The sequence below is a fragment of the Typopeltis vanoorti genome, chromosome 24 (genome assembly GCF_054136105.1).
Source record: "Typopeltis vanoorti isolate ZY-2024b chromosome 24, IOZ_Tvanoo_1.0, whole genome shotgun sequence".
NCBI lineage: Eukaryota > Metazoa > Arthropoda > Arachnida > Uropygi > Thelyphonidae > Typopeltis > Typopeltis vanoorti.
In genome coordinates, this window is record NC_143572.1 from 51,309,036 (window position 1) to 51,335,611 (window position 26,576).

The 26,576-nt window shown below is 36.0% G+C and overlaps 1 protein-coding gene across 6 annotated transcripts in view; it reads right to left on the bottom strand.

Annotated features, from left to right (window-relative positions):
• LOC150093191 (U2 snRNP-associated SURP motif-containing protein) overlaps positions 1-26,576 on the bottom strand; it is a 467,947-nt gene that overhangs the window by 36,388 nt on the left and 404,983 nt on the right. For all 6 annotated transcript variants that reach the window (XM_090413350.1, XM_090413354.1, XM_090413351.1 and 3 more), the window contains 2 exons: positions 23,970-24,132; positions 3,475-3,597 (listed from right to left, as the gene is read on the bottom strand). In XM_090413350.1, the coding sequence (XP_090269476.1) occupies positions 3,475-3,597; positions 23,970-24,132 (286 nt within the window). The remainder of the gene's footprint in view (positions 1-3,474; positions 3,598-23,969; positions 24,133-26,576) is intronic.

Sequence of the window (26,576 nt, forward strand, 5' to 3'; positions counted from 1 at the left end):
CTTGGCATGTATGAGGTTCCATGTTCCAGTAAACTGTCTTATTATGGACAGACAGGTAGATCTGTTCATAAACACATTTCGGAACATCAAGACTATATCCGTCATATCAAACCGCAGAAATCTGGCTTTGCGCAACACGGAGTTGAAAACCTAAACCATAGGATCCATTGGGAAAAGACCAAACTTCTACGTAGATCTTTATATAAAAAGTGCTGAAGCCCTACTTCACAGACCAAATCTAAACCGTAATGACGTTCTTGCTATTCTTATATGGGAAATTGTCATACAAAATTGTGTAAAATAATTTTTATATATGTTATTTTATTATTATTATTTTTTTCTCTCTCCAGATATATTTTAATTCAATTCTATAACACGCTACTGCATGCATATTGGGATTCCATTGTAATCATGCACCCTAACTGTATGTTATTCCTAGTATTGTTTGAATTAACTTTACTGACGATGTCCTAAGATACTTAGGATGAAATATTTACTTATTAAAACTTATTACTGTGATTATTACGTGTGTTTGTTTAGTCAATAATATATTTTGTCCTACTGGCCTCTATCTTGTACCAGATAGCCTCAAATAAAGCATGTCTCCAAGACCCTAAAATCCTCTTTAACTTCTAATTTTGTTGGTTGAATTTCTTCTGCTATCATTAATAATCCTCCTCCTCATAAACTTATTTCCTATATCTTCTCTGAAAATACAATATCCCTTACATTTTCATCATTTTCAATCAACCAGGTCTCACTAATGCCTATAATTTTTGGCAAAGTTGAACTGACCAATGCCAAAAGCTCTTCTCCTTTATTTCTGATACTTCTGGCATATACATTTCATCAATAACCCTGTGGACTCCCATTTATCCTTGTGTGATGTCATTACCAATCCATTTGGATTTGAAACCTGCAAAACTGCATTAATCATTGCACAATCATTTTTGTACATACCCTCATTTGTCTCAGGGATAGCTGAACCTGCACTTCTCTGCATCTCCCCTAATACTTCTAATTTCCCCAACTTTGTATTTCCACTCTCTCTCTCTCTTTCCAAACATCTAGCTCCAAAACCATTTAAATGTAGTCCATTAGGCATATACAAGTTCTTTCATCCATCAAATTCCCTCCACACATCTATAAACTGCACACTATTCTTCATACACAATCTTCTCATTGACTCATTTGCAACCATGGCCCTTCTCAAATCACTCCTGTCATACTGAGGCAGAAGATTCACAATCCTTACTTTCTTGCTTCTATCAGCAACTCTTTCAAATCATTCATATCAGCCAAAAAAAACCAATTCTTTCACTTCTCCTCTTTGCAAACTAATAGCGCTTCACTAACATCTTTGATCTATGCACCTGGGAAACATGCTTTCCTTCTCCTTAAGTTTCTTTCAATTTCATACTTTTTCTTTTATTCTCTTTACTGATGTACCAACACAGGCAATTGTTTCTCCAGTCACTCTAGTTCATGTTTTGTCCTGTGAAGGAGTGCTTCATACCTTATTACTAAAATGCTCTGGATTAGAGATGGATGTTGAAATATAAAGAATATAAGTTCTTGGCAACTTTAATTTATAGTATAACCATGTGGAAAAACTTTCAACATCAATCTCTAATCCAGAGTATTTCAGTAATAAGGACACCTTTTGACTACTTCTACGTGGAAATATGACTTCTGCATTAGTTTAACCTTGGTATCACTTATGGGTCTAACTCCCACTGATGAGACCTCAATAAAGGTCAAACCAGTCTGGGGAGTGGTCCTTCCCATAATGCATAGCATTATACATGTCCGTAAGGATATGTGCATTGCATTATGGGAAAAGCAAGCGATGTGAAGTCATTAGCCTCTATATACAAGTAGTCCAGTCGTGAAGTGACTTCATTTGCAAACGTTTGTTTGCTTACAACTTGGATAAAGGATGAAACCAAGAATATAACTTTTTGGCATCTTTATTTATAGTATAACCAAGTGGAAAAACTTTCAATATACTATTGCTTATTACCCACATTACCTTCAGTCACTTCTTCCATGACTTACATTTCTTGCAACTGCACACGAAACTTTTCTGACACACACTTTCCACTCTCACTTTCATAACATAACCCATTCACTCTTGATTACAAGTACACAGAACACACAACACACTGTACAAAATATCTCATGCTGAACTCAGCAAACAAAGCAGCCTTGGCAGCAAATTTCCCTAATATGCATTGGTACTGTGAAAAAAAATGCTTTCTGAATGATATCGCATATTAAATTTTACAAACACACAGATGCACATAACTTTACAGTCTAAAGTAAGTAAAATACAAGAAAAATAATTACTAAAATTCACTAAAATAAAAGACAGCTGTAAGCCACATCCAGCACTGCTTCTGTATCTTTAAAGGAAATGTATAATTAAAGATACATTTCCTTGATTTCCCATGGATTTCTTCCAGACCAATTTTAACACCACACAAAATGATCAGCACAGCAAAGCGTTCTCAAGATATGAAGATACAGCCACCGTGGAAAAGTGGTTTCAAGAAAATTGGAATTCCAACTTATTACATGCTTATCAGGGAAACCAAAAATGCTTACAAAAAAGTCTAATTTCGTAATAATTACTGTTTTAATTTTTATTGAAATTTTATATGTACATAAGGATTTTATTTGATTTAATGTACAAAACTTAAAATAATCTATATGTATATTGATATTGGATATAGGAAATAAGTTTAGGAGGAGGGGTATTATTAATGATAGCTGAAGAAATTCAACCAACAATTTGGGAATAGTTTCTAATATTTCTAGTGGTTGGCCATCTATATCTTCAGACACTGAAAATGAATGAAGGTATAATCAAATTATAAAAAAAAATCATACAAGTCATACTATTTTCACATTTCCATTGATAGTGATAGATAAAGGAGCGAAATATACTTAAAAATTCATTACTAGTTTTTATAATGTTTAACAAAATATGTGAAATCAGATTGAATTCAGCATATCCTTTTTTTTTTTTTCTTTCTGTTTAATTTAATGGTGGGAAAACAAGTTTTATATTTGTTGTGTACTGATATTCAGCCTATATGTGAGTGTTTTCATTTGAGGAAATGATGTGTGTGTGAGAGAGAGAATGTTAGCATGTTCTGAATTCATGATCATATTGACAAAGCAATTCTGAAAACTACCAGTAGATAGTGAAAGAGAGAGAGTGAATCTTATAGTAATGCTTCAGGAGGATTTCAATAAGACAGAAAATCTTTTCCTACTAACTATTCTGTATTTAGAGTAAAAAATAATAGTACAAGTGCATGCTGAGGGGTGGAAGGAAACACTTTAACTTCAAATCAATACAAAATTAATAACGGAAAAATTTTTGTATCGATATGTCTACTCACGGTATACCTCTTTTAAAACTTTTAACTTCAAATGATTAACTAGGTGATATCATCATTAACTAACCTTGGGCTTCAACAGTTTCTGGATCCACAGTTTCCCACTTAGAAGGAACAAATTTCGATTTATCTGGAGATTTGGGAATAGTTTCTAATATTTCTAGTGGTTGGCCATCTATATCTTCAGACACTGAAAATGAATGAAGGTATAATCAAATTATAAAAAAAAAAATCATACAAGTCATACTATTTTCACATTTCCATTGATAGTGATAAATAAAGGAGCAAAATATACTTAAAAATTCATTACTAGTTTTTATAAACTTTTTCTAATCATTTGTTAGTTCCTGAACATGATCATTTTTTCTCAACAAATAATTGAGAAATCATGCAAATATATAACAAAGATCTGTATTTAAGTTTTGTAGATCTGGAAAAGGCATATGACAAGGGAGAAGCTATTCAAAATGCTATGATTATATGGTGTCAATAAGGCACTATATCAAGCAATACTTTATTTCAAGTCTTTATTTCAGTTGTAAGTTTCAGTTTCAAGACTGTTAGAACTGAAGGAAGTACAGGAAGATGGTTTAATGTTAAATCTGGTGTCAGACAAAAAGTAAATTATCTCCTCTGTTATTCATTATCTATATGGATCACATTATGAAGGAAAGTAGTATTAAACCTAATATCAAAATTGGAGATGCTAATCTCGGTTCTTTACTTTATGAGGACGATGTTATACTTCTAAATAAATCTGCTAGAAGTCTGCAAGATTCCCTGACTAAATTGAATAACTGTTGTAATAGATTTGGTATGAAGGTCAGCAATAACAAGACAAAGACAATGAAAATAGGCAGAAGCATTGAAAATATCAACTGCATTGTGAATGGAACATCTATAGAACGAGTGACATTTCAGCAACTTAGGCACAATTTTTAGTGAAGATGGTAAAATTAAATATGGAAATAGACGAAAGAATCAACAAAGCTGGTACGGTAGGAAGTCAAATGAATAAATTTATTTGTAATTTATAAATGAATAATTAAGTTTTGACTAATTTCTCTTATGGAATAAGAGAGAAATTAGTCAAAACACTAAATTAGCTGTATACAAGACAGTGTTCAAACCAATTTTAACTTATGGATCTGAGAGCTGGGTCAGAAGCAAAACCCTTGACCAAAGACTAGAGACTGCAGATATGAGTGTCCTGAGAAAGATTAGGGACATGAACAGATGGCAATGGTAATATCATATTAAAAATGAGGATATTAGGAAAGAACTTGACATTGTCAGTATCAGGAATATGTTAGCAGAGCTAATCTCAGGTGGTATGGTCACTTAAACAGAATGGAAGAGGAAAGATTAGCAAAACAATTGTTCTCTGCCAGGTTGGCAGGAAAAAGACCCAGAGGAAGACCAAGATATAGGTGAATTGATATGGTAAAAAGTACCTTAGAAGATAGAAATATAAGATCTGAAAATGTTGGAGTCTTGACATGTAACAGACTGATTTGGAGGAAAAGTGTAGATAGGAGTTAGAATGATGTAAATTTTTCATGTAGTACTATCATATCCTGTACACCCCTTGAGGGTACATGGCAGGAATTTGATGATGACGATATGATCATTTTAGTTACATAACCAGCACGTGAAAATTGTATGATCTGAGATGATGCTACATGCTTCAAAAAATTTTCACCAGGTGCACAGCTTAAGTTCTAGACAAATTACAATGCTAAATGCTAAACTACACTGGATCAGATAGCATTCATCTCTCTCTCTCTCTCTTGACAGTCCTAATGCATTTTCTGCATTTTTGTTTCATATATAATAAATGAAGAACCTTCATAATGACAATACCACAGTCGGGAAGATCTCAGAATCCCAGCTAGGATGCAAAGGACTTTTATAAGGGCTTTTTAACTAAAGGTGAGTTGGTCTCATACAGAAGTGGAAAGCTTTCCCTTTCTCTGTATTACTCATTCAGGTTTTTCATCCATGCCTATCAGAAAGTGCCAAACAAAGATTGGATATCTTGTTTTTGAAATTAGGGCACAGCAAATTTTGAAGGTACAGGGAGTATAATTATATCATATTTTTTATATATGTGTTGGACTTTGTCTACAATTCCCTACTGATCTTAAAGGAAAATTATTTTTGCAAATCTTCACTAAATCAGGCATTGAGGAATTCTGGAAAGTGAATTCTAATTTGATCTACTAACTGCTTGTCTCAAGATGTTACTTCTTCTACCAACTTACTAAAAATTTATTGATTTGAGTATGCATAGAGGCTTTTGAGATACTTGCATGCCAGAGATCTCTGAGCAGTAGGAGAGAAAGTTTCCTATAATATTCTCTTTTATCTTCCAGAGCCAGTATTCTTTTATCTGCATGTAATAATCTATGCAGATCCACGTCAAAATGTAATTTACCAGCAATGCTATATGGCAAGATATCTGTACACTAATACTCCACATTACAACAATCTACCTATCACACAATGTTCTTCAATTATGACCAATGCCCATTTATATAATGCTTCATTTGCTCATACGATGCTTTTAGTAACCTGAATCCTGTGCAACTGATATGCAGGTTTTATCAACTATTTGTTTACGATATCATTGCTCAGTGCATCTCTCTCTCTCTCTCTCTTTCTGTGCATGTTTTGGTGTTTTGCTGTGAATTATAACCTGTTTATTAGTTTATTGTTGTTAATAATGGTAGATAAAATTCAAAGTAAGGGTGCTGTTACTTTCAGTGAAAACGATTAAATTTAGTGATGTTGGTGTATTGAGCACTGTGATAGGCCGCAAGCTAAACTTATTGAACAACTAATTACAAACAAACATAAAGTTTCTAGTGAAGCGAAAAGTGCTGCACTAGTTCATACTACAGTTATCTGCACGTGACAATCTTACTCAAAACAGAAAAACTTTTAATGGTGTAGTTGATAACCAACCTGGTTAGCATGTTTCCTTAAGTGAAACTTCTAAATTAAAAAAAATTTCTACTAATAACTAACAAACTGAGAATGACCTCAATACTGGGCTGAAATGTGCAAGTTTATTTTTATTATGTATGCCAAATAATGACAAGATGTGTATTTTAATATCTCATCATCATCAAATTCCTAATACCTACCCTCAAATACTAAATACTATGATAGTATTACATGATAAGTATACATCATTACTAATTCCCTATTGACAAATTTTCTCCAAATTAGTCTGTTATATATCAGGATAAAAATACCATCAGATCATATTTCCAACTTCAAAGGCACTTCAAACTGCATCAATTCACGAAAACTCAGAAGACGATCAAGACCTTGATCTTCTTCTGAGTTTTCCCCTATGCATCAAACCAGTTTTGCTAACTTTTCCTTTCCAATTCTGTTTAGTTGATTATATCATCTTAGATTAGCTCTGCTCGTGCATTCCCGAATGCTAACAATGCCAAGTTCCTTCCTAATATCTTCATTTTTAACATGATTCTGAAATTAATGCTATCTGTTTACTGACATAATTTTTCTCAGAACTCTTAAAAAATGTTAAAGAACTTTAATGGTTTAACAACAACACAGAAGTAAAAAATTTCTAAAATATCAGAAAATATCATCAACACTCCTAACCTAAAGAAACATTTGGGAGACTATAATTCAATGAACAACAAAAATCATTTAAAAATAATTTAAATCAACAAAAAAAATCCAATAATCTTTAATTATGCCTGGAGGTCAAGTCAAAATGTTGAATGGTTGCTTGATATTCTGGGTTCTTATTCAAATTATTTCACTCGGCATGAACACTGTCTCATGTGCAGTTAGTTTTGTAGTTTGACTAAATTTTCGTTTATTCCATATAAATTTATTCATTATTATTATGCTGTCTATTTCCATAATTAAACTGCCATCTCCACAAAAAAACTTGTGCCTAAAATAGATGAAATATTTTGCTTGTTTTATAAGTTTCACATTCAGGATGCGACTGATACATTCCATGTTCCTATTTATATGTTATTGCAGTCTGCATCTTTTTATTTACTGATCTTCATGACAAATTTGTTACAGCAGTCATTCAATTTAATTAAGGAATCCTGCAGACTTATGTTGCATCACTGCACATTTTATTATTGACAACACCACTATGATTCAACTGTATATATATCTCCTTTTTGATTCCAAATGGTTTGTCTCATCCACAAAATAAAATAATAATAATAAAAAAGAATATGTGAAATTAAACCATAAGTCAACTTGCACACTGATTGATTTCTCAGGATATCACTCACTCACCCCCCCCCCCCCCTCTCTCTCTCTATATCTATAACTTATCCACTTAATTAATTCTAGCAACCATTTAATTCTAAGAGATCAAGTTTTCAGACTTTAAAACTAAAAAAAAAATATTTTTAATTTTCAAAAACACAAATAGATAAGAAATTATATTCTCATTTTAATCTTTCATCCAAATGTAGGTACACAAAGTTTATGTGTGAAGTGTCCTCATAACTAGGCACCTGATTTCTGATTGATTTTTTTTAATGATAAGCCCATACATGAGAGATCATGCCACCTATAGTATGTTAGTACTGCTTGTTCAGGTTTAAATAGCTATGGGTTGCATTCCTTGGGAAACACATAAGATTGGAGACTATTTTCCAGAGGGCAAAGGCAAAAGGGATAAATGAGGAGAACTATGAAGTCATGAGTAGTTTAATGGATTGAACAGAAGGTGGAGGAGTTACTGATGCCAGCAGAAACTGTGTATATGAGAATGAAAGCGGAGTAAATTGGTAAGAGATGGGTCATTAATCAGCCTAATTGCTCTCTTCTGTATGTTGAGTCAGGTACTTTTAAGGAACTCTTAACATGCACAAACAGTATGCAATAGTTGAATAAATTTATGAATTGTATAAGATTAATAGCTGTTCAGATATGCAGCAATAAAAGTAATGCCTCGAGCAAAACAGAAATCCTAATTTTTGGATGCCAAGAAAGCAATAATTATATAATGTGCTTATGCAAGAGGAGGAGTATGATGATGGAGTAATCCCAAGAAGAGAGATTTCATCTTGTCTAGAGATTTGGATGCTGTCTAGAGTAAGATAGGAAGAAAATAGTTCTTTTTTTGTGGGAGATAAGGCAAAACTGCGTTTTACTGACACTCAAACTGGCAAGGTTGTCTGGATTTCATTGAAGAATGATTATGAGATATAGTATAGAAGAAAGAGTGGATGAGAGAACAGAGCTCTGTAGAACTCTAGCATTACATGCATAAAAGATAGGGAACTCCCAACCATCACACATAGAATGTGCCCAATCAGAAAGCTGGCAAATCTAGTTGCAGAAGTCACAGGACATACCAAATGATGGGAGATTACTTAAGAGACTCCTCTTGAAACCTTGCAGATATCAAGAGCAACCACCTGAGACTAGCCAATTTTTTTTAATGGTATTTTTACAGAGATGGGTGACAGTTGTAAGCAGATCAATCTCTTGAATGACAGTAGCAGAATCATACTGGCAATCATTTATTAGTTGGGCACTCTCTCTCATAGTTTAATGGTAAGGATTTGTCACTGTTCTTAGGAATAGGTTATAGGCAAGCTAATTTACATGTTGCAAGATAGATACCAGTTGAATATGAAAGCATAAAAAGGCAACAGAAAATGGGAGTTAACTCTTGAGCGCACACTTTTTTTGGACGATTGAAGAAATGCCACCTGGACAGGAGACTTTTTGTATTTGAATAAAATTATTCTGAAAAATGTCAAAGATGGTACCATGTAGTGAGTGTATGAAATGATTTTTTTTTTTTTTTGGGGAGGGGGCATTTACCAAGGTCAACAACACAGAAAACAACAGTGGTGGGGAGCTATGTTGCATAAAACATATGACTGATCGCTTGTAAAAGACCAGAAGGCATAAATGCTCTCTATCTATCTGAGCAGGATGCAAGTTTCCTGTTTTTAACTAATTCAAAACAATTTTTGAATGAGTGGATAGTTTCCTGTAGCTATTCTGCAATTTCATATAAGCAGTACAAGAAATCAGTTTTGGGATGAGAGCCAGTTAGAGTATGCTTGATTCTTTGCTTGTACAGCCTTGGCAAACCTTTTGGAGAAGTAAGGCTTGGTTAGTGGCTGGAAAGTTAGACTGGAATGAGGAATAAATGTTTTCCTTACTTGGTATTTTGATAGGGAAATATAACACATGGATGGGAATATGTATGTTGCTCCAAGGAGTAAGCACTAGGTTATGGTTTGAATTACCTAAAGGACGAATAGCATTCATAGTATACTTAGAAGGGTCACTAGTAAGGAAGACATCCAAAGTAGTTGGGGTTATATCTGGTATTCGAGTAGTATGTGAATGATTTGTGCAACTGGTGACAGCAAATCTTTCAGCATCTCTAACTGCCTAATCTGTGCCGTTGTGTTATGAACCTTAAAATCCCCGAGGAAGATGATCTCAGTGCTAGAAAAGTTAGGCTGAAAAAAAAACACATTAAATAAAGGAAATCAATAAAGTTCAGAAAGTTGGTCGATAGCAAGAGGAGAATGAAAGAAACAGTACATGAAGTTGATAGAATGGGGAAGAAATTTTCAGCCAAAGGAAGTCAAAATTAGGAGAGTGCAAGTTTGATATTCTTTGGCATGGTACATCAGAGAGAGAACACATGCACAGACATCACCTTTGAAATAAAATGAATCAAAGAGTGTTTAATTGGGAAAGTAGAGATGAGTAGTATTTGAAGAAATTGCAATTTGGGTTTCTGTCAAAAAAAGGAAGTGGAGGTAGGAGATAGAAGTGAACACTGAGATGCATATGTTTGTGAAGTGGATTTGAAAGGTTCTCCAGTTTGCTTTTGATTGAATGGGCTGAGCATGTGGCACATGCAATGTTCGAGTTTTATGATGGTATTGTATTTTTTTAATTTCTGCTTCAACAGAGTTAAGCACTGTTATTGCAATAAGAGTATGGAGGTTACTGGTGCCATTATCATCAAATTCCTAACATGTATCCTCAAGGGGTGTATAGGATATGATAGTACTACATGAAATATTTACATCATTACTAACTTCCTATCTACAATTTTCTTCCAAATCAGTCTGTTACTTGTCAAGACTCCAATGTTATCAGATCTTATATTTCTATCATCTAAGGCACTTTGTACCGTATCAATCCACCTATATCTTGGTCTACCTCTGAGTCATTTTCCTGCCAACCTGGCAGGAAAACGTTCAAGTGACCGTACCACCTGAGATTAGCTCTGCCAATGCATTCCTGGATGCTGACAATGTCAAGTTTTTTCCTAATATCCTCGTTTTTAATATGCTATTGCCATTGATGCCATCTGTTCATGCCCCCTAATCTTTCTCAGGACTCTCATATTCTGCAGTCTCTAGTCTTTGGTCAAGTGTTTTACTTCTGACCCAGTTCTCAGATCCATATGCTAAAACTGGTTTGAACACTGTCTTGTATACAGCTAATTTAGTGTTCCGACTAATTTCTCTTTTATTCTATATGAATTTATTCAATTGACTTCCTACCATACCAGCTTTGTTGATTCTGTTGTCTATTTCCATATTTAACTTACCATCTTCGCTAAAAATCGTGCCTAAGTAGCTGAAATGTTTTATTTGTTCCACAGGTTCTCGATCACAACACAGTTGACATTTTCAATGATTGAACCTTTTTTCATTGTCATTGTCTTTTTATTGCTGAACTTCATACCATATCTATTACAACAGTTATTCAATTTAGTCAGGGAATCTTGCAAACTTGTAGCGGATTTATTTAGAAGTATAACATCGTCCGCATAAAGCAAAGAGCTGACATTAACAGCTCCAATTCTGATATCATATTTAATACCACTTTCCTTCATAATGTGATCCATATAGACAATGAATAACAGAGGGGATAATGTACATCCTTGTCTCACACCAGATTTAACATTAAACCATCTTCCTGTACATCCTTCAATTCTGCTGACTTACAACTCAAGTAAAAACTAAGTATTGCTTGATATAAAGCCCCATTGACACCATATAACTGTAGCATACTGAGTAGCTTCTCTCTTGGCACTTTGTCATATGCCTTTTCCAGATCGACAAAACTTAAATACAGATCTTTGTTATATTCCCATGCTTTCTCGACTATTTGTCGTAAAGTGAAGATCTGATCCTGACAGCCTCTATTTGGCCTGAATCCAGCTTGTTCTTCACCAAGCTTTTCTTCCAGAATTCTTCTCAGCCGTTTCTCAAGTATACTTGCAAAAATCTTACCAGGAACACTCAGTAGGGAAATACCTCTGTAATTCTCACATTGAGTTTAATTTCACTTTTTATATATGGGTATAAAAAGTTATATGGTGTAATTCTCACATTGAATTTTATTTCACTTTTTATATATGGGTATGATACAAAAATGCATAGAAAAACAGAAATCTGTCTTTATATGTTTCATAGATTTTGAAAAAGCATTCGACAAAGTCAGACACACTAACTTAATAGAAGTCCTTCAACAAACAAGGCTAGACAAACAAGACATAAGACTAATAACAAATCTGTATTGGAATCAGTCAGCTACCGTTCAATTAGACAACATTACCACCAGTGATATTAACATCAAAAGAGGAGTGAGACAAGGATGTGTGCTCTCACCACTCCTGTTCAACATATACGCAGAGGTAATCTTTAAAAAAGCATTGGAAGAATGTCCAGAGGGAATCACAATAAATGGAAAGATTGTTAACAACCTACGATATGCAGATGACACCGTGCTAATTGCAGATAACATTATGGATCTCCAAAAACTCATTGACAGAGTATACATAGAAAGCCAAAGAATGGGAATAAATATAAACATCAACAAGACAAAATACATGATCATCAGCAAACATCCAGCCTCATCAATGAAACTGACACTCAACGGGAAAAATATTGATCAAGCATCAAGATATAAATATCTTGGTTGTTGGATTAATGAACGGTGGGATCCAGAAATAGATATAAAGACAAGGACTGAAGTTGCACGGCAATCTTTCATGAAAATGAGAACACTATTCTGCAATAAAGACCCAAACATGGAAGTCAGATGCCGAATGCTGAAATGTTACGTGTGGTCTATTTCGCTCTATGGAGTTGAAACATGGACACTGAAGGCGACAACCATCAAGAAAATCGAAGCCTTTGAGATGTGGCTATACAGAAGAATGCTGAAGATATCATGGACAGAAAAAATTACCAATGAAGAGGTCTTAAAATCCATTGGCAAAGCTAAACATCTTGTACAAATAATCAAGAAACGAAAAACATCATATCTTGGCCATATCATGAGAAACAGCAAATACCAACTTCTACAAACTATCTTGGTAGGAAGAATTGATGGCAAAGGAACTAGAGGAAGAAAAAGAATATCATGGTTTGACAACATCAAGACGTGGACAGGAAAGAGCAGTGCACAACTGCTCAGATTAGCACAAGACCACAGTTTGTTCGCCAAGATGGTCGTTGACCTTCGATAGAAGATAGCACAATAAGAAGAAGATATATGGGTACTATGAGAGCTCTACTCCAATCATTGGGAATTCATCCCTCTGACCAGGCATTTTGAACTATGCAGTGCAGCCACTGTAAGACTTTTATACCACCATATTTCAGCATTTCTAGTCGAATATCATCTACTCCTGCTGCCTTTTCACATTTCAAGCCTTTGATGGCTTTTTCTACTTCAAGTATGGATATGTATTCCTGACTGTATGTCTTTTGAGTGTATTTTTACCACTGTGCTATCACTGCTTGTTTCATTTAGCAATTTTCCGAAGTAATTACTCCATACTTCAAGGATATCTTTTTCTCCCATTTTCATGTCACCTTTATCATCTCTAACTCCTTTTACAGCACTCTTTCCTCGATTTGTAAGCTTCTTCAACAACCTCCAGAATATTTTGCTACCTTCTTGATATTTATTTTCTATGTTCTTGCCAAAGTCCTCCCATGACTTTTGTTTAGCTAGTTTTTCATAGTGTTTAGCTTTCTTACATTGGTCTCTGTATTTTCTAAGAGAACAAGCTGACTTATTTGCTAGTAACTTTTGATACGCTTTCTTCTTTCCTTCACTGCCTCTTTAACTTCCTGTCTCCACCATGGAGTTCTGATTTTTCTATCCTTGCAGACAACTTCACTACATGCCTCACTGGCTGAATCAATCAGGGTTTTCTTCAAGGCTTGCCACTGAATCTCCAAGGTTTGATTCCTGTTCTCAAACTCTTCATTTCATTTTTTCTTCAATAAGCTTTGCGTATTTTAGTCTACAGTTCACATCTGAGAGCTGCTCAACTTTTATTCACTTTAAAACTTTCTTACATGTTATTCTTTTCAAAAGTTTTTATCCTGCTCAAGACTAAATAGTGATCACTTCCAATTTCAAATGCTCTGTACACTCTGGTGGCCTGCATCAGGGAGAAAACATCACTATCAACAATAACATAGTCAATGAGACTTTTTTGTTCATATAATGATCTACTGCATTAGTGATTAATGGTTTGTCAGCAGTAATAATACCTATCGCACTTTGACATTTCTGGACTTTGTTGCTGCCATTTTTGCCACCTGAGGTAGGCATAGTTAGATCCTGATGTGTTGAAAGTGTGTGTGTGTGTGTGTGTGTGATTTCTCTCAGCTGACATAAAAATAAAAACTTATTGTGGGTCACTTAGAGAGTACTTATTGATTTGTCTGGAGTTCTTCAGTTCCATAAGAGCAATTTTTGTACTTTCATTTAGTGCTGAGGTTAGAAGGATAACACTTTAAAACAATTAAATAGAAGCCCAAATTCAAATAAAGTATTCCAAAGTGCCACTTACTTTGTAAATAATTGAAAAAATTACCACTATCTCTGAATCAGAGTATTTAAATAATATGGTAATATGCTATGTTACCACTTATATATGGGAAATATATGATTTCTGCTTTGATTTAACCACTGCATCTTTGAGCAAGTAAAATTTAAACTGAGTGTCAGAAGCCAACATTGAGTAACGCAAGGGCTGTTACACCTGCTATCTTGAGAATATAGTACTCTCAGTTATCATGGTGTAACATGAAAAATAAATGACATAAATAAAAACCCCTGCATAAAAAGGATAATTTAATTGATAAAATATTCTTGCATCCAGTATAAAATGAGTAAAATGTAAAGGTCTATTGTTCAGTTAAGATAACAAAAGAAAAGAATGTATTAAGATGTATTATGACTAAACAAGGGATTTGTATCAAATAAGTAGTAACTAAGAATTAATATAGTAATGCGATTAAGAATGAAAGAGTTAAGTGCATAAGTACAAAAGAATGAGTCATAAAATGCGATATGTAAGAGGCTACAGATTAAGCATTAAGTAGAATTCTGAGAAAAGGTTTGAAAAGGGGTTAAGATAGAGGCTAACAAGGGAAATAACGGAATATCGCTTAGGGCCTATACCCGGATAGAAACTTCGTTACGAGTTGCCGATCAAAATGACGTATGGCGACAAAATGTTATCCAATTAGTAGACAGACGGAAAGCAAGTAGGAGTTGGAGAAAGAAGTAAGAAAGGGCGCCACAAGGGGAGCAGCTATAAAAAGGGTGGTAACCCCCCTAAAGGACTTTTTTTTTTTTTTGGATTATGTTTCGAAGAGTAGGCTCTCTTGGGTTTGGGGGGAAGACGTTTAGGTGGTCAAGGAGGCTTGAGGCCTTTTCGCCCGTTGCGGGAGGAGAAGAAACGTTTGGATAGTCGCGGTGGTTTTAGTTGGTTTTTTCTAGTGGATTTCATGGTGTTCCTGAGTGGAGAGATATGGTTTATATCCTCATGCCACAACAAGGAATCGAAGGTGAGCGGGAAAGCTTTTCCCGTATTCCTATGTAGAAAGCGAAATATACCATAAAGTCATAGGAAACTGTGAAGATATAGATGTCCTCGTTTCGGATAGTACAGCCGACAGCGCAGATGTTTATATAGCCCTGAATTGCAAGAAGTTATTCAAGAATGTTTGTTCAATAGAAGGTAAAGGCCCACAAGTGAAGCTAAAGAAAGGTATTGTGAAATTTGTCTTATGTTATCTAGAAGTTGTTTGTGATAGGTACCATTGTCATAATACGGAACTGTTAAAGTAATTAGGGAAAGATTATAATAGGACTTTAGAATTTGATAGAGAGTGTTAAACTTAAGCTAGCTAGAGTGGAAATTTTGTGAATAATTAATTGTCCTAAGAATCTTGAGTGCCTACTATATAGAAAAGGGAAGTTAATGAAGTAAATGGTTTTGTTAATATTGAGTTTGATTAGTGTAAATTGAGTAATCAAGTAGACTGAGGAATTTGAATGCCTAGTGTGATGTATAGAGAATCAGAATTATCATAAGTATGTGCTGGAATGTTAATGACTTTGTTAGTGCACTTAAAGTTAAATAATCTATTAATGTGTGGTGATCTAATCTTTCCATGTTAAGTGAATTCATGTTTTGTATGAAATTTTGTGGTGGCATGATCATAGAAATTTTTGTCGAATCATAGCCCAACTATTTGTGTTAAGCTAATTTTAGTGTGTAAGTAATTTAGTTGAGTAATTTGATATGTACCATGCTTAGAGAATTAATAAACCTTTGTTTTAATGAAACAGATAGTTGTCTGATAATGCTAATCCAATGCACCGCTTAGAAACATTCGAACCTAACCACGCGGGGAACTAATGTTAAGAAACGGGAAGTTCAAGGAATTAATGTTGAATAACAAGAAATAGTCTCACGACTGCAATAGTTACACTTTCAGATATTTGAGTTCCTTTCTCTGTTTATGTATAAAATATCTTAAACTGAATATCCCAAAGGGCGCAGTAAAAATACAAATACTAGGGATATTACGGGGGATAATAATTCAGATATTAATAGAATCTAGAGAGTAGAAGTTAGGAGAATATAGACAAAGGCAGTTTGAAGTCAAACAAAAATCATAAGATAGGGACATAACAGGGCTCAATGGTATCCAAAGCCTACTATGGTCTACCACTTAGTAGTAAACTACAACAAATAAATACCTTCAGTATGAACATCCCAAAAACATTAAACAGGCAAATTTTAAAAACTTGTTGCCAATAGCCTGAGCAAGCATTAACACAGTCTTGGTTCCACCCTCAACGTCCATTTCCACATCCAGTCTGCAAAACCACACACATTTTCAACAAAAATTAAATTTTAGCATCTTCAAGCATTACTCATCTTGCTTTTTCAAATTAGTCTCAGTGATTCTTTTCATCTCAAAATGGCATTTGTACATAGATTAGTCTCATATCGTCAACAAATCCAAATCTGACTTGAAGGCGGCGAACAACAAAAAACTTACTTTTTGAATGAAAGTTGTGCCTTCTAGTCTCTTGCAAATGCCAGTGGATTCAAATTCTGCTCACCTGCACTTCCACCTCTCTCATTATGACTGTTACAGCATTTAAAACTGACCTAAAAATTTCAGATCAACTGATAATGCTGATCTCCCAGCATTGCTCTTCTCCTTCAACACCTGCATAAAGTAACCAATGTAAACTGTCTTCTCGTACTATACCAGAAACAGAGCACTATATGTCTCCTATAGTCTTTCATCAAAAAAGACATCTTTAGTTAAGAATACTAAACAACCCAGATAGCACAAAGTATTCCAGTCCCAATAGCATCCGCCCAGTTGTGCTCAAAAGCTGTGCTCCAGAACACCAATCCTATATCATTTCTACATTGTTTTATACTTAGTTGACATTTATCCCAATATACAAAAGGAAACATAAATCCAACCTTTTCTAGAAAAAAGTATATAAAACTCGGCCATCAAACTACCAAGTGACTGTTCTCAATCCCCTCTAAAATAATGGAGGAAGTCATCAACAGTTAACTTCTCCACAACCTCAAAATCCACCAGTTAATTCACAACCAGATCCATGGTTGACTTAGTCTGTCAACCCACTAATGTACCAGTGCCATGGAAAGATTTGGAGAAATATGCTGTTGCTTGACATTTCCAGAGCATTTGCTAAAGTCTGCACAGTAAATTGCCATTTGGTCTAACTTCACCCTCTGTTACTGGCTGGCCAAGTGGTTAGCATATCGGCTCTCCAGCCAAGAGGCTGCAGATTTGAATCCTGCCAGGGGCATGGATGTTTGTGATTGTCCCACTAACTGTTTACCAACCCGTGTTCAGAAGCAGTATGACCCTTGATGTCTTTGCACCATAAACATAAAAAATAACTAACTCTGTTACTAAGTAGTCAGCTTTCTCTTTTATGGTCATTCACTGCATGATGGATGAATTCCTTCCTTTGAGCTTTCCACCAATACAGAAGTGCTTTAGGACTCCATTCTATTACCTACTCTCTTAAATATAAATACTTACTTTCAATCACCAATAATTCTATTCACAGCTTGTTGATGACAGTATACTCCATGCAGTGCACAAACATCCAAAGCTTTAAGATTGTCTGCAATCAGTGCCTTAAACACTATCTCTACACCATCCTTTCATGGGATGAGATAACTTAAGTCACCTTAAATGCATCCAAAATGCATGCTTACTCTTTTCTTACAAAAGGGAGGATCTTAGTTGACTTATCCTAACTTCAGTAATTCACAAATCACCAGACAGGATAGGATACCCCCCCCCAACCAAACACGTGACATTTACGCTTAGCCTCTCTTGGCATAAACACATCACAACAATAGCTGCCATCTCAGAAAGGTATTTTTTTCTCTGTTCAAATTATACTTTTCTCCCATCCAGCTATTCACTTTGCACAAATCCCAAATCTACCTATCCTTAGAATACCTATCCTGTTCACACGTTTGATGTAGTGCACCTAAAATCTTCCTAAAAATTCTCAATGCTGTCCACAGGAGAAAGATTCTGGTTGACAGATGATCTCCCTCACTGACTTGCCACTATCACAGAAACACTGTTTCAGTTCAGCAGCATTTTCACAGACACTGCTCACTGAATTCACTTCCATCATGCCCATACTTTCTACTGGGCTTGTTAAAACACAAACAGCAGCCGCCCAACATTCCATTTTCAGTAACTTCAGATACACTAAATACTAAATTTGCTCCCCCCCCCAACTAACTGTCCTTTGAAACAACCTTCCTCATGAAGCATTCCCAATAACTAGATCCTGCAATTCTTCAAGATAAATGCCAACAGGTTTTATCTTTCCTAACCATCATCTGCAACCCACACATGGCATTGATGTGCTTTATGTGTTACCCTCCTACATGCGTGTGTGTGTGTGTGTGTGTCATGTCAGAGAATTTCCAACTGGAAATCTATTTTTTTGGATCTTTAGCTAAAAATCTCTCTCTGCACCTTTCTATCAAATTCATTTGACATCATCACTATCACTCCCTTAATGCCATCAACCTTTCTTAACTTTTGGATTTTTTTTCCTTAGTTGATGAACAATAGAACTTTCTTAACAGTGAAGTCATCTTCCCTGGAGATTTTAATGTTCACAACTCCAACTAGTTTTCCTTTAGCAACTGTACAAGTCAAGAAGGAAGAGATGCTGAGACATTGGTTATCACCAATAATCTTACACAAATTGTTCACATGCCTATTTGAATATGGATACCCTAATTACTCTCCAAACACTCAGATCTCTTTCTCATTAGTGAATAAATGCATTGTGGATACTGTTTGTCTTCTAAAGCAACTCACATCATAATCTAGTGCTGAATTTTCTCGACTCACATAATTTCAAACAACCAAAAACAGACCAAATGGAAAAAATATTCATGGGTTGTATAATAAATACACTGTTATTTTTGATTTGACAAGCTGCTTCCTCATTGTCAATTCCTGATATTTATTCTAAAGGGGTGTACAGGATATCATGTTAATAATACTACATACATGATGGTACGTTCGACAATTTTATGATACAAAAACAAATAGAGCCAGAATATCCACTTCAGTTACTTAAATTTCTGAGTGATGTCACAAGTTAATTTCAATGTTAATGAAAAGTAATGCTTTATTTCTCATAAAAAAGAATTCTGGCCACCTACACGTATTCCTGATACTACCTTGATCTCTATATAAGATTAAATATTCTTCTTTGAAATACGTTAAACTTCTAATCTTTATATGTGTGGTATGCATAAAGCATACCACACATCAGATAGTTGTAATGCTATATAGATTACAACTATCTTAAAATATTTTCATACAAACTTAGAGAAAATATATGATGAAAAAATTATCTGCTCTATTAAAAAGGGAGTAATGATTAATCATTTCACTTCACTGCTTCATGCTTTTTAAGATATTTTAATAAACAATATTCAATGAAATGTCATAAGTTTAATGCTATGTTTCTAGGTTGACCATAGTGAACCAACTTTCTTCTCAGCATTTATCCCTTCTATATACAAATCTTAGAACAAACTATTGAAAATACATTCTTCTTCTTCAGCAGCTTTTCCCAAGTAGGGTCACTGTTTGTGGTGAGTCTCCTCCACACCCTCCTGTCTTGAGCTGTAGCCATATCCAAGTTCTTCATCCTTAAGTCCTCCTCCACCATCTCTTCTTTGGCCATCTGTGTTTCCTCCTCCCCTGCACAACCTTTCTTCCCACATACTCTTCCTCCCTCCTCATCACATGATCAAACCATCTCAATCTCGCCTCCTGTATCTTTGCTCCTAAGTTCGTAACTCTCACCGTTCCCCTTACATGGTCATTTCTAAGACAACCCTTTCTAGTCATACCTCACATCCACCTAAGCATTCTCATCTCCACTACCTCCATCCCGTTGATGTTATTTTTCCTCACGGTCACAGTGTCCATAGCATACGTCATAGCTGGTCTCACTACTGTCCTGTAGATTTTGCCTTTTAGATTGATTGGCATCCTTTTATCGCATAGCACTCCAGCCATCTCTCTCCAGTTCTTCCATCCTGCATCCCATTTCCTTCTCAGCCTCACCATCCTCTTTCATTGTTGAACCGAAGTATCTAAAATCACTGACCTTCCTGATGACATCTCCTTCCAGTTCTAGATCTGTCTCCTGGTTGCCATCCACATTGCAACACATATACTCTGTCTTACTTCTGCTCAGTCTCATACCTCTCTCTTCCAGTACTTTCCTCCAACTTTCCAGTTTAGCTGCCACTTCTTCTCTTGATTCTGCACACAGCACGATGTCATCTGCATACAACATAGTCAAAGGTGCGTCTTCTCTCACCTCCTCCATCACAATATTAAACAGGAATGGATTAATGCTGACCCTTGATGCAAGCCAACTGTCACTGGAAAACTTTCTGTCTCTCCCAAATAGGTTCGATCTCTTGTTTTCACATTTCTATACATCTCCTGCACCAACCTGACATATTTCTCTAGTACCTTCTTCACCCTCAAACACACCTCCAGATTTCTTGCTTTGGCACACTATCATACGCTTTCTCCAGATCAATAAAAACCAGGTGTAGCTCCCGTTGTTTCTCTCGAAACTTTTCCATCATCTGTCGTAACCCAAAAATAGCATCTGTTGTTGATCAACCAGGCATGAAGCCAAATTGCTCCTTTGCAATCTCCACCTCCTTCCTCAGTCTTCCATCAAGAACTCTCTCTAGGATCTTCATTGTGTAGGACATCAACTTTATTCCTGTGTAATTCTTACAGTCTTGGGCATCTTTACTCATGTAGATGGGGACAAAAGTACGTTCCCTCTATTCCTCAGGTATATTTTCCTGTTGACAAACTTTTATGAACAGGTCCCACAGCAGGTCAATTCCCTCCCCCAGTGCCTTTCATGCTGCCACTGGGATCCTGTCAGGGCCTACCAATTTTCCATTCTTCATCCTCTTTATGGCTTCCTTCACTTCCACTCTACTAATGTTCTGCACCATCCCCTCATTAGGCTCCCCATCTTCTCTGTGAGTCCTTGCATTTTCTTCATTCAAAAGCCCTGCAAAGTATATTCTCCATCTGTTTCTTATATCTATGTCCCTCCTTAATACCCTTCCTCTCCAGAGTCTTTTATCTGCCTCACATGTACAATGTCCTTTGATGCCTTATTTCTACACTTTGCCAATTGATAAAGCTTTCTCTGTCCTTCCTTTGTTCCTAATTGATCATAAAGGTCTTGATACGCTATGGCCTTCGCATGTGCAACAACTCTTTTGGCTTCTCGTTTTTTTTTTTTTTTTTCCCTCTGTATTCCTCTCTGTCCTCTACCACTCTGGACTTGTCCCACTTATGCTTTGCCTTCCTTTAGCGGTCACTGCATCTTGTATATTATCATTCCACCACTAACCCTTGTTCTGCTCTCTAATCTTTCCGGATGTTTCAGCAAGCACCTCAATTGCACAGCTTAGAATTACATTTGAATTATGTCTCCACCAGTCTTGTACACTCTCTAGTCCATCCGAAATCCTCTCTAATACCTTCTCCCTAAAACGGTTCCTCACACCCTCTTCTTTTAAGCGAAACCACTTAATTTTCTTCCTCCCATGCCTTCCAAAGGCTCTTATCTTTGACTTTATTTTAAAGTCTGCGCACATCAGCTGGTGTTGCTGCGCCACCTGATCTGTTGGGATTACCTTACAATTTGTTACTGCCTTAAGATATTTTCTTCTAGTCAAAATGTAGTTAATCTGTGAACTATTGTTGCCACTTCTGAATGTTATCAAATGCTCTTCCCTCTTACAGAAGGAGTTCACAATTGCCAGTTCAAATGCTACTGCAAAGTCCAAAATCCTCTCTCCTTCCTGGTTCATCATTTCCACTCCATGGCAACCATGCACCCCTTTCACAGTCCCAATTCTGTCTCCCTATGTGTCCGTTCAGTCTCCTCCAACAATCACCACCTCGTTTTCTTCCAGTTCCCTCATTTCTTCATCTAGCACATTCCAGAATTCATCTTTCTCTTCTGCTGTACAGCCAACTTGTGGGGCATATACACATAAGATGATCAGTTGTTCTTCTCCAAGACCCAGTTTCATTCGCATGATCCTGTCATTCCTCCTATCCATTTCCAGTACGTCCTTCATTCTGCCACCATTTCTTCCCTCTTTATTTGCTCCAGAGTAGAACAATTTATACCCATCTCCTAGTTCCTTCACCTTTTCCCCCATCTCCTACACACATAAAATGTCCAACTTCCTCTTCCTCATCATGTCCGCCACCTCTCTTCCCCTTCCAGTCATGCTTCCAATATTTAGTGTTCCCACTCGCAACATCCTCTCCACCTGCTGGGCTCGCTTCTTTAACCGCACCCGCCCTTGATGCAGTAGCCCTCGTCCACTTCTCACAGCTATAGGGCTGCGAGAAGTGGACATCCTCTCTCCTTCCTGGTTCATCATTTCCACTCCATGGCAACCATGCACCCCTTTCACAGTCCCAATTCTGTTTCCCTATGTGTCCGTTCAGTCTCCTCCAACAATCACCACCTCGTTTTCTTCCAGTTCCCTCATTTCTTCATCTAGCACATTCCAGAATTCATCTTTCTCTTCTGCTGTACAGCCAACTTGTGGGGCATATACACATAAGATTTAGTGTTCCCGCTCGCAACATCCTCTCCACCTGCTGGGCTCGCTTCTTTAACCGCACCCGCCCTTGATGCAGTAGCCCTCGTCCACTTCTCGTAGCTATAGGGCGATTTGGCTGCGTGTTGCTTATGGGGTATGCCCTTGCCCTTATATCACTTTCTCTTTGACTCATTAGATCATAGCTAGAGCTGACAGTAAAGTTTTACGACTGGATGCCTTTCCTGACGTCAACCCTTGCCATTTATCCGGGCTTGGGACCGGCACTTACTGGAGCTAGCATGCTCCCTTTGGTGGCTGCAACAGGCGAAATGACATAGCAAAATAGGAAAGAATCACCCAGCCATCAAATACGCTAATAGCATTGGGGTAAGGAGCAAGAAGAGAAGAAAGAAGGAAAGAAAGAAGGGGAGAGGACCAGCCTACAGATAATATAATAGATGTATATTACATGAAGTAAGGCATGGTCCAGCATCAGGTATACCTCAGGTTTGCCATGCCCGTACTCACTAAAGTGAGCCCATGAGGACTATTGAAAATACATATTTTCTAAAAAAGCTTAACCTACATATATTCAAATTTATTATTTAATTCGTTCCTTATGCATTCTTAGTTGTTAAGTAATTCACTAATGCTTTATTTCACAAGAATTAATTGTATTTAAAAATGATACCAATGTCCTATAAGTTCAGCAATCTTTATATTTGAAAGCAACATAATGTTCTAATATTACCCAAGATATTCTGTGATACAGTTTTCAGAAAAAGAATCAAAGCAAATCATTGTTGCTGACAATTTTATGATGTATGAAATTGTTCTGAAAAATTTAACAATACCTTCGGACTTTCTGAATGTTTTTCTTTTGCACTTGAATTCTGGCAGTTCTTTTAAGGCATATCATAAATTCATCAAAAAAAAAAAAAAAAAAAAAAAAAAAAAAAAAAAAAAAAAAAAAGGGGGGGGGGAAAGAAGTAACCAGAAGCAAAACAAATACATACTTGGTATACCATCTAAGTCTTCTTTATATTCTTGGAATGGATATCCATCTAGATCAACTTCATCAGTAGGCAATGGTGTGCCATCAATGTCTTCAGGTGGTTCTATTTCTTTTTCAGACATTGGTATTCCATCAACATCATTTATTTCTTCTTCTTCTATTTTCTATAATCCATTGACAAAACATACTACCATTAGTCAGTATTTAATTGCATGAAAGAGCAGATAATTCTTTTAAAAAATTAAGTCGATCACAAAAAAAAATATGAAAATGTTGCATATCTGAAGTAATTTCAACTTGGTTAACTGATACTTTGACATCACCAAGCATAAGTTCTTAATCAGTGAATAAGAACAAAAAAATCTTCATAAAATTTCTGGAAAACAAAATTACTACATTAAATACAGCAAGTACAAGTTCTCCCACCCCAATTCTCAGATTGGAGGATCAACACTCACATAAGTTAAACTATAAATAACAGACATCATGTTATGCAGCAGTTTAATGCTGAAATAATAAAACTATAAATGAAGGGACTGAGCATCAAATATGGAAGAAGAAGGCACTTGGGAGAAAGCACAAGAGTTGCATGAAGAATATAAAGAGCAAGCCAGGAGAGTGACTCAATTGGTAAGGATAGCAAAAGTGCAGTACGAGCAGAAACTAGCAAGTTAAGCCAAGAAAAACCCTATGGAGTTTTTAACAATACGTGGAAAGCAGAAAGATTATGGTAAGATGACGTTAACGGATGAAAATGGCAGACTGATAACTGTTGCAGAGGGCACAGTTGAAGTATTCAGTGAGCCGTTCAGAGTGTTTCATCCTCAGTATGAAATCAGAAGCACAAGAGTAGAGAATGAAATGAGAGAAGACTTACTGGTGAGTGAACAAAAGGTATATAAGAAGTTAAGTAAGCTAGATCTCAATAAGGCAATAGGACTTGGCATATCATCACATGTCTTAAAGGAATGCTTCAGAGAGTTAGCATCAGCCTTGTTCAACAAGAGTCTTGCAACAGTACAAGTCCTAAAATGGAAGGAAGGAAGGTAAATTGTTCCACTTCAAAAAGGTAGTGATAACTAAGGCTACAAATTACAGGCCAATCTGTATATCTGAAGTTGTAGTTAAGGTATTGAAGAGGTTGGTGAGGGATAGGATACAAAAGTGGTGTCAGCATGTGTTTTACCAACTTGCTTATGCAACTATAACAAGCTGATGAATGTATTGAACAATGGCATATACACTAGTATACTAAACTGAAGCATATGGAATTAGATGATAGATTAGTGAGTTGGATAGGCAATTGCTCTCCGATAGATATCAGCAAGTTGTGAATGAGGATGCAGTATCCAGAAGAGGAAAGTCACTAGTGGTGTGCGACAAGGATCTGTCTTGGGACCGCTGTTATTTAATTTGTATATTAATGATACTGGGATTGGTTTAACTGATGATATACAACTGTTTGCAGATGATGCAAAACTGGGAAGAGTGATGAGGAATCAAGCAGATGTGGCTTTACAGGAGGACTTGAATAGACTGCATGAGTGTGCAACAGCACATGGAACTGTCTTTTCAAGGTTGCAAAGTTTCTGTAATTTGGTAGGCAACAATGGGATGCAAAGTATGCATTTGGTGAGGAAATTAAGGCAGAAGTTGAGGAGACAAAAGACCTTGGAGTAGTGGTGAACAAGGATCTAAAGTTCAGAGTTCACTGTGTAAGTTGTGAAGTCACTACATTAGATTATGGCAATGATGCAGAGGACCTTAACATGCTGAAATAAGGAGGTTCTAGTTCCATTGTATAAAGACATTATCAGGCCTTATATGGATTGCTGTGCACATATTTGGTCCTTGGTTTTCATGGTGATGAGGATATATTGGAAAGGGTACAGAGAAGACTATCTAAGGTGATAACTTGTCTTTGGGATGTAGGATATGAAGAAGGAGGACAGACTGAGGGAATTCCATTTGCAAAGCCTTATGAGTAGGAGGAAGAGAGAGAAATATGGAGACATTTAAGATGGTAAAAGGTTTATAATCAGGATACAAGAATGTACAGAGGATTTGAAATTGGAGGTGACCATCACTCACTTTTAAGTAAGATAAAACTGTATATAACGTTGAAAAGAACAGTATGCAAAAAACTTTTAAAAAGAATTAAAGTTGAGCAGCATTTACAGGTCAACTGTAGACTCAACTATATAAACATTACAGAAGAAAGAATGAAACAGTTCGAAAACAAGAACCAAACCATGAAGTCTAAGTGGCAAATTCTGAAGAAAACATTGATTGATTCAGCTAGGGAGGTGTGTGGTGAAGTAGTCTGCAAGAACAGAAAAATAAGAACACTATAGTGGACACAAGAAGTTAAAGTAGTAGTCCTGGAAAAGATGAAAGTATGTCCAAAGTTCCTAGCAAATAAGTTGGCAGATGCCCTAAAAAGAATACAGAGAAAAATATAAGTGAGCTAAGCTATGTGTGAAAGTAGCTAAACAAAAGTTATGAGAAGATTTCATAAGAAAATAGAGAGTAAATATCAGGAAGGTGGCAAAATGTTCTGGAGACTGTTGAAAAGCTTAGAATGGAGAAAAGAGTACTGTAAAGGAAT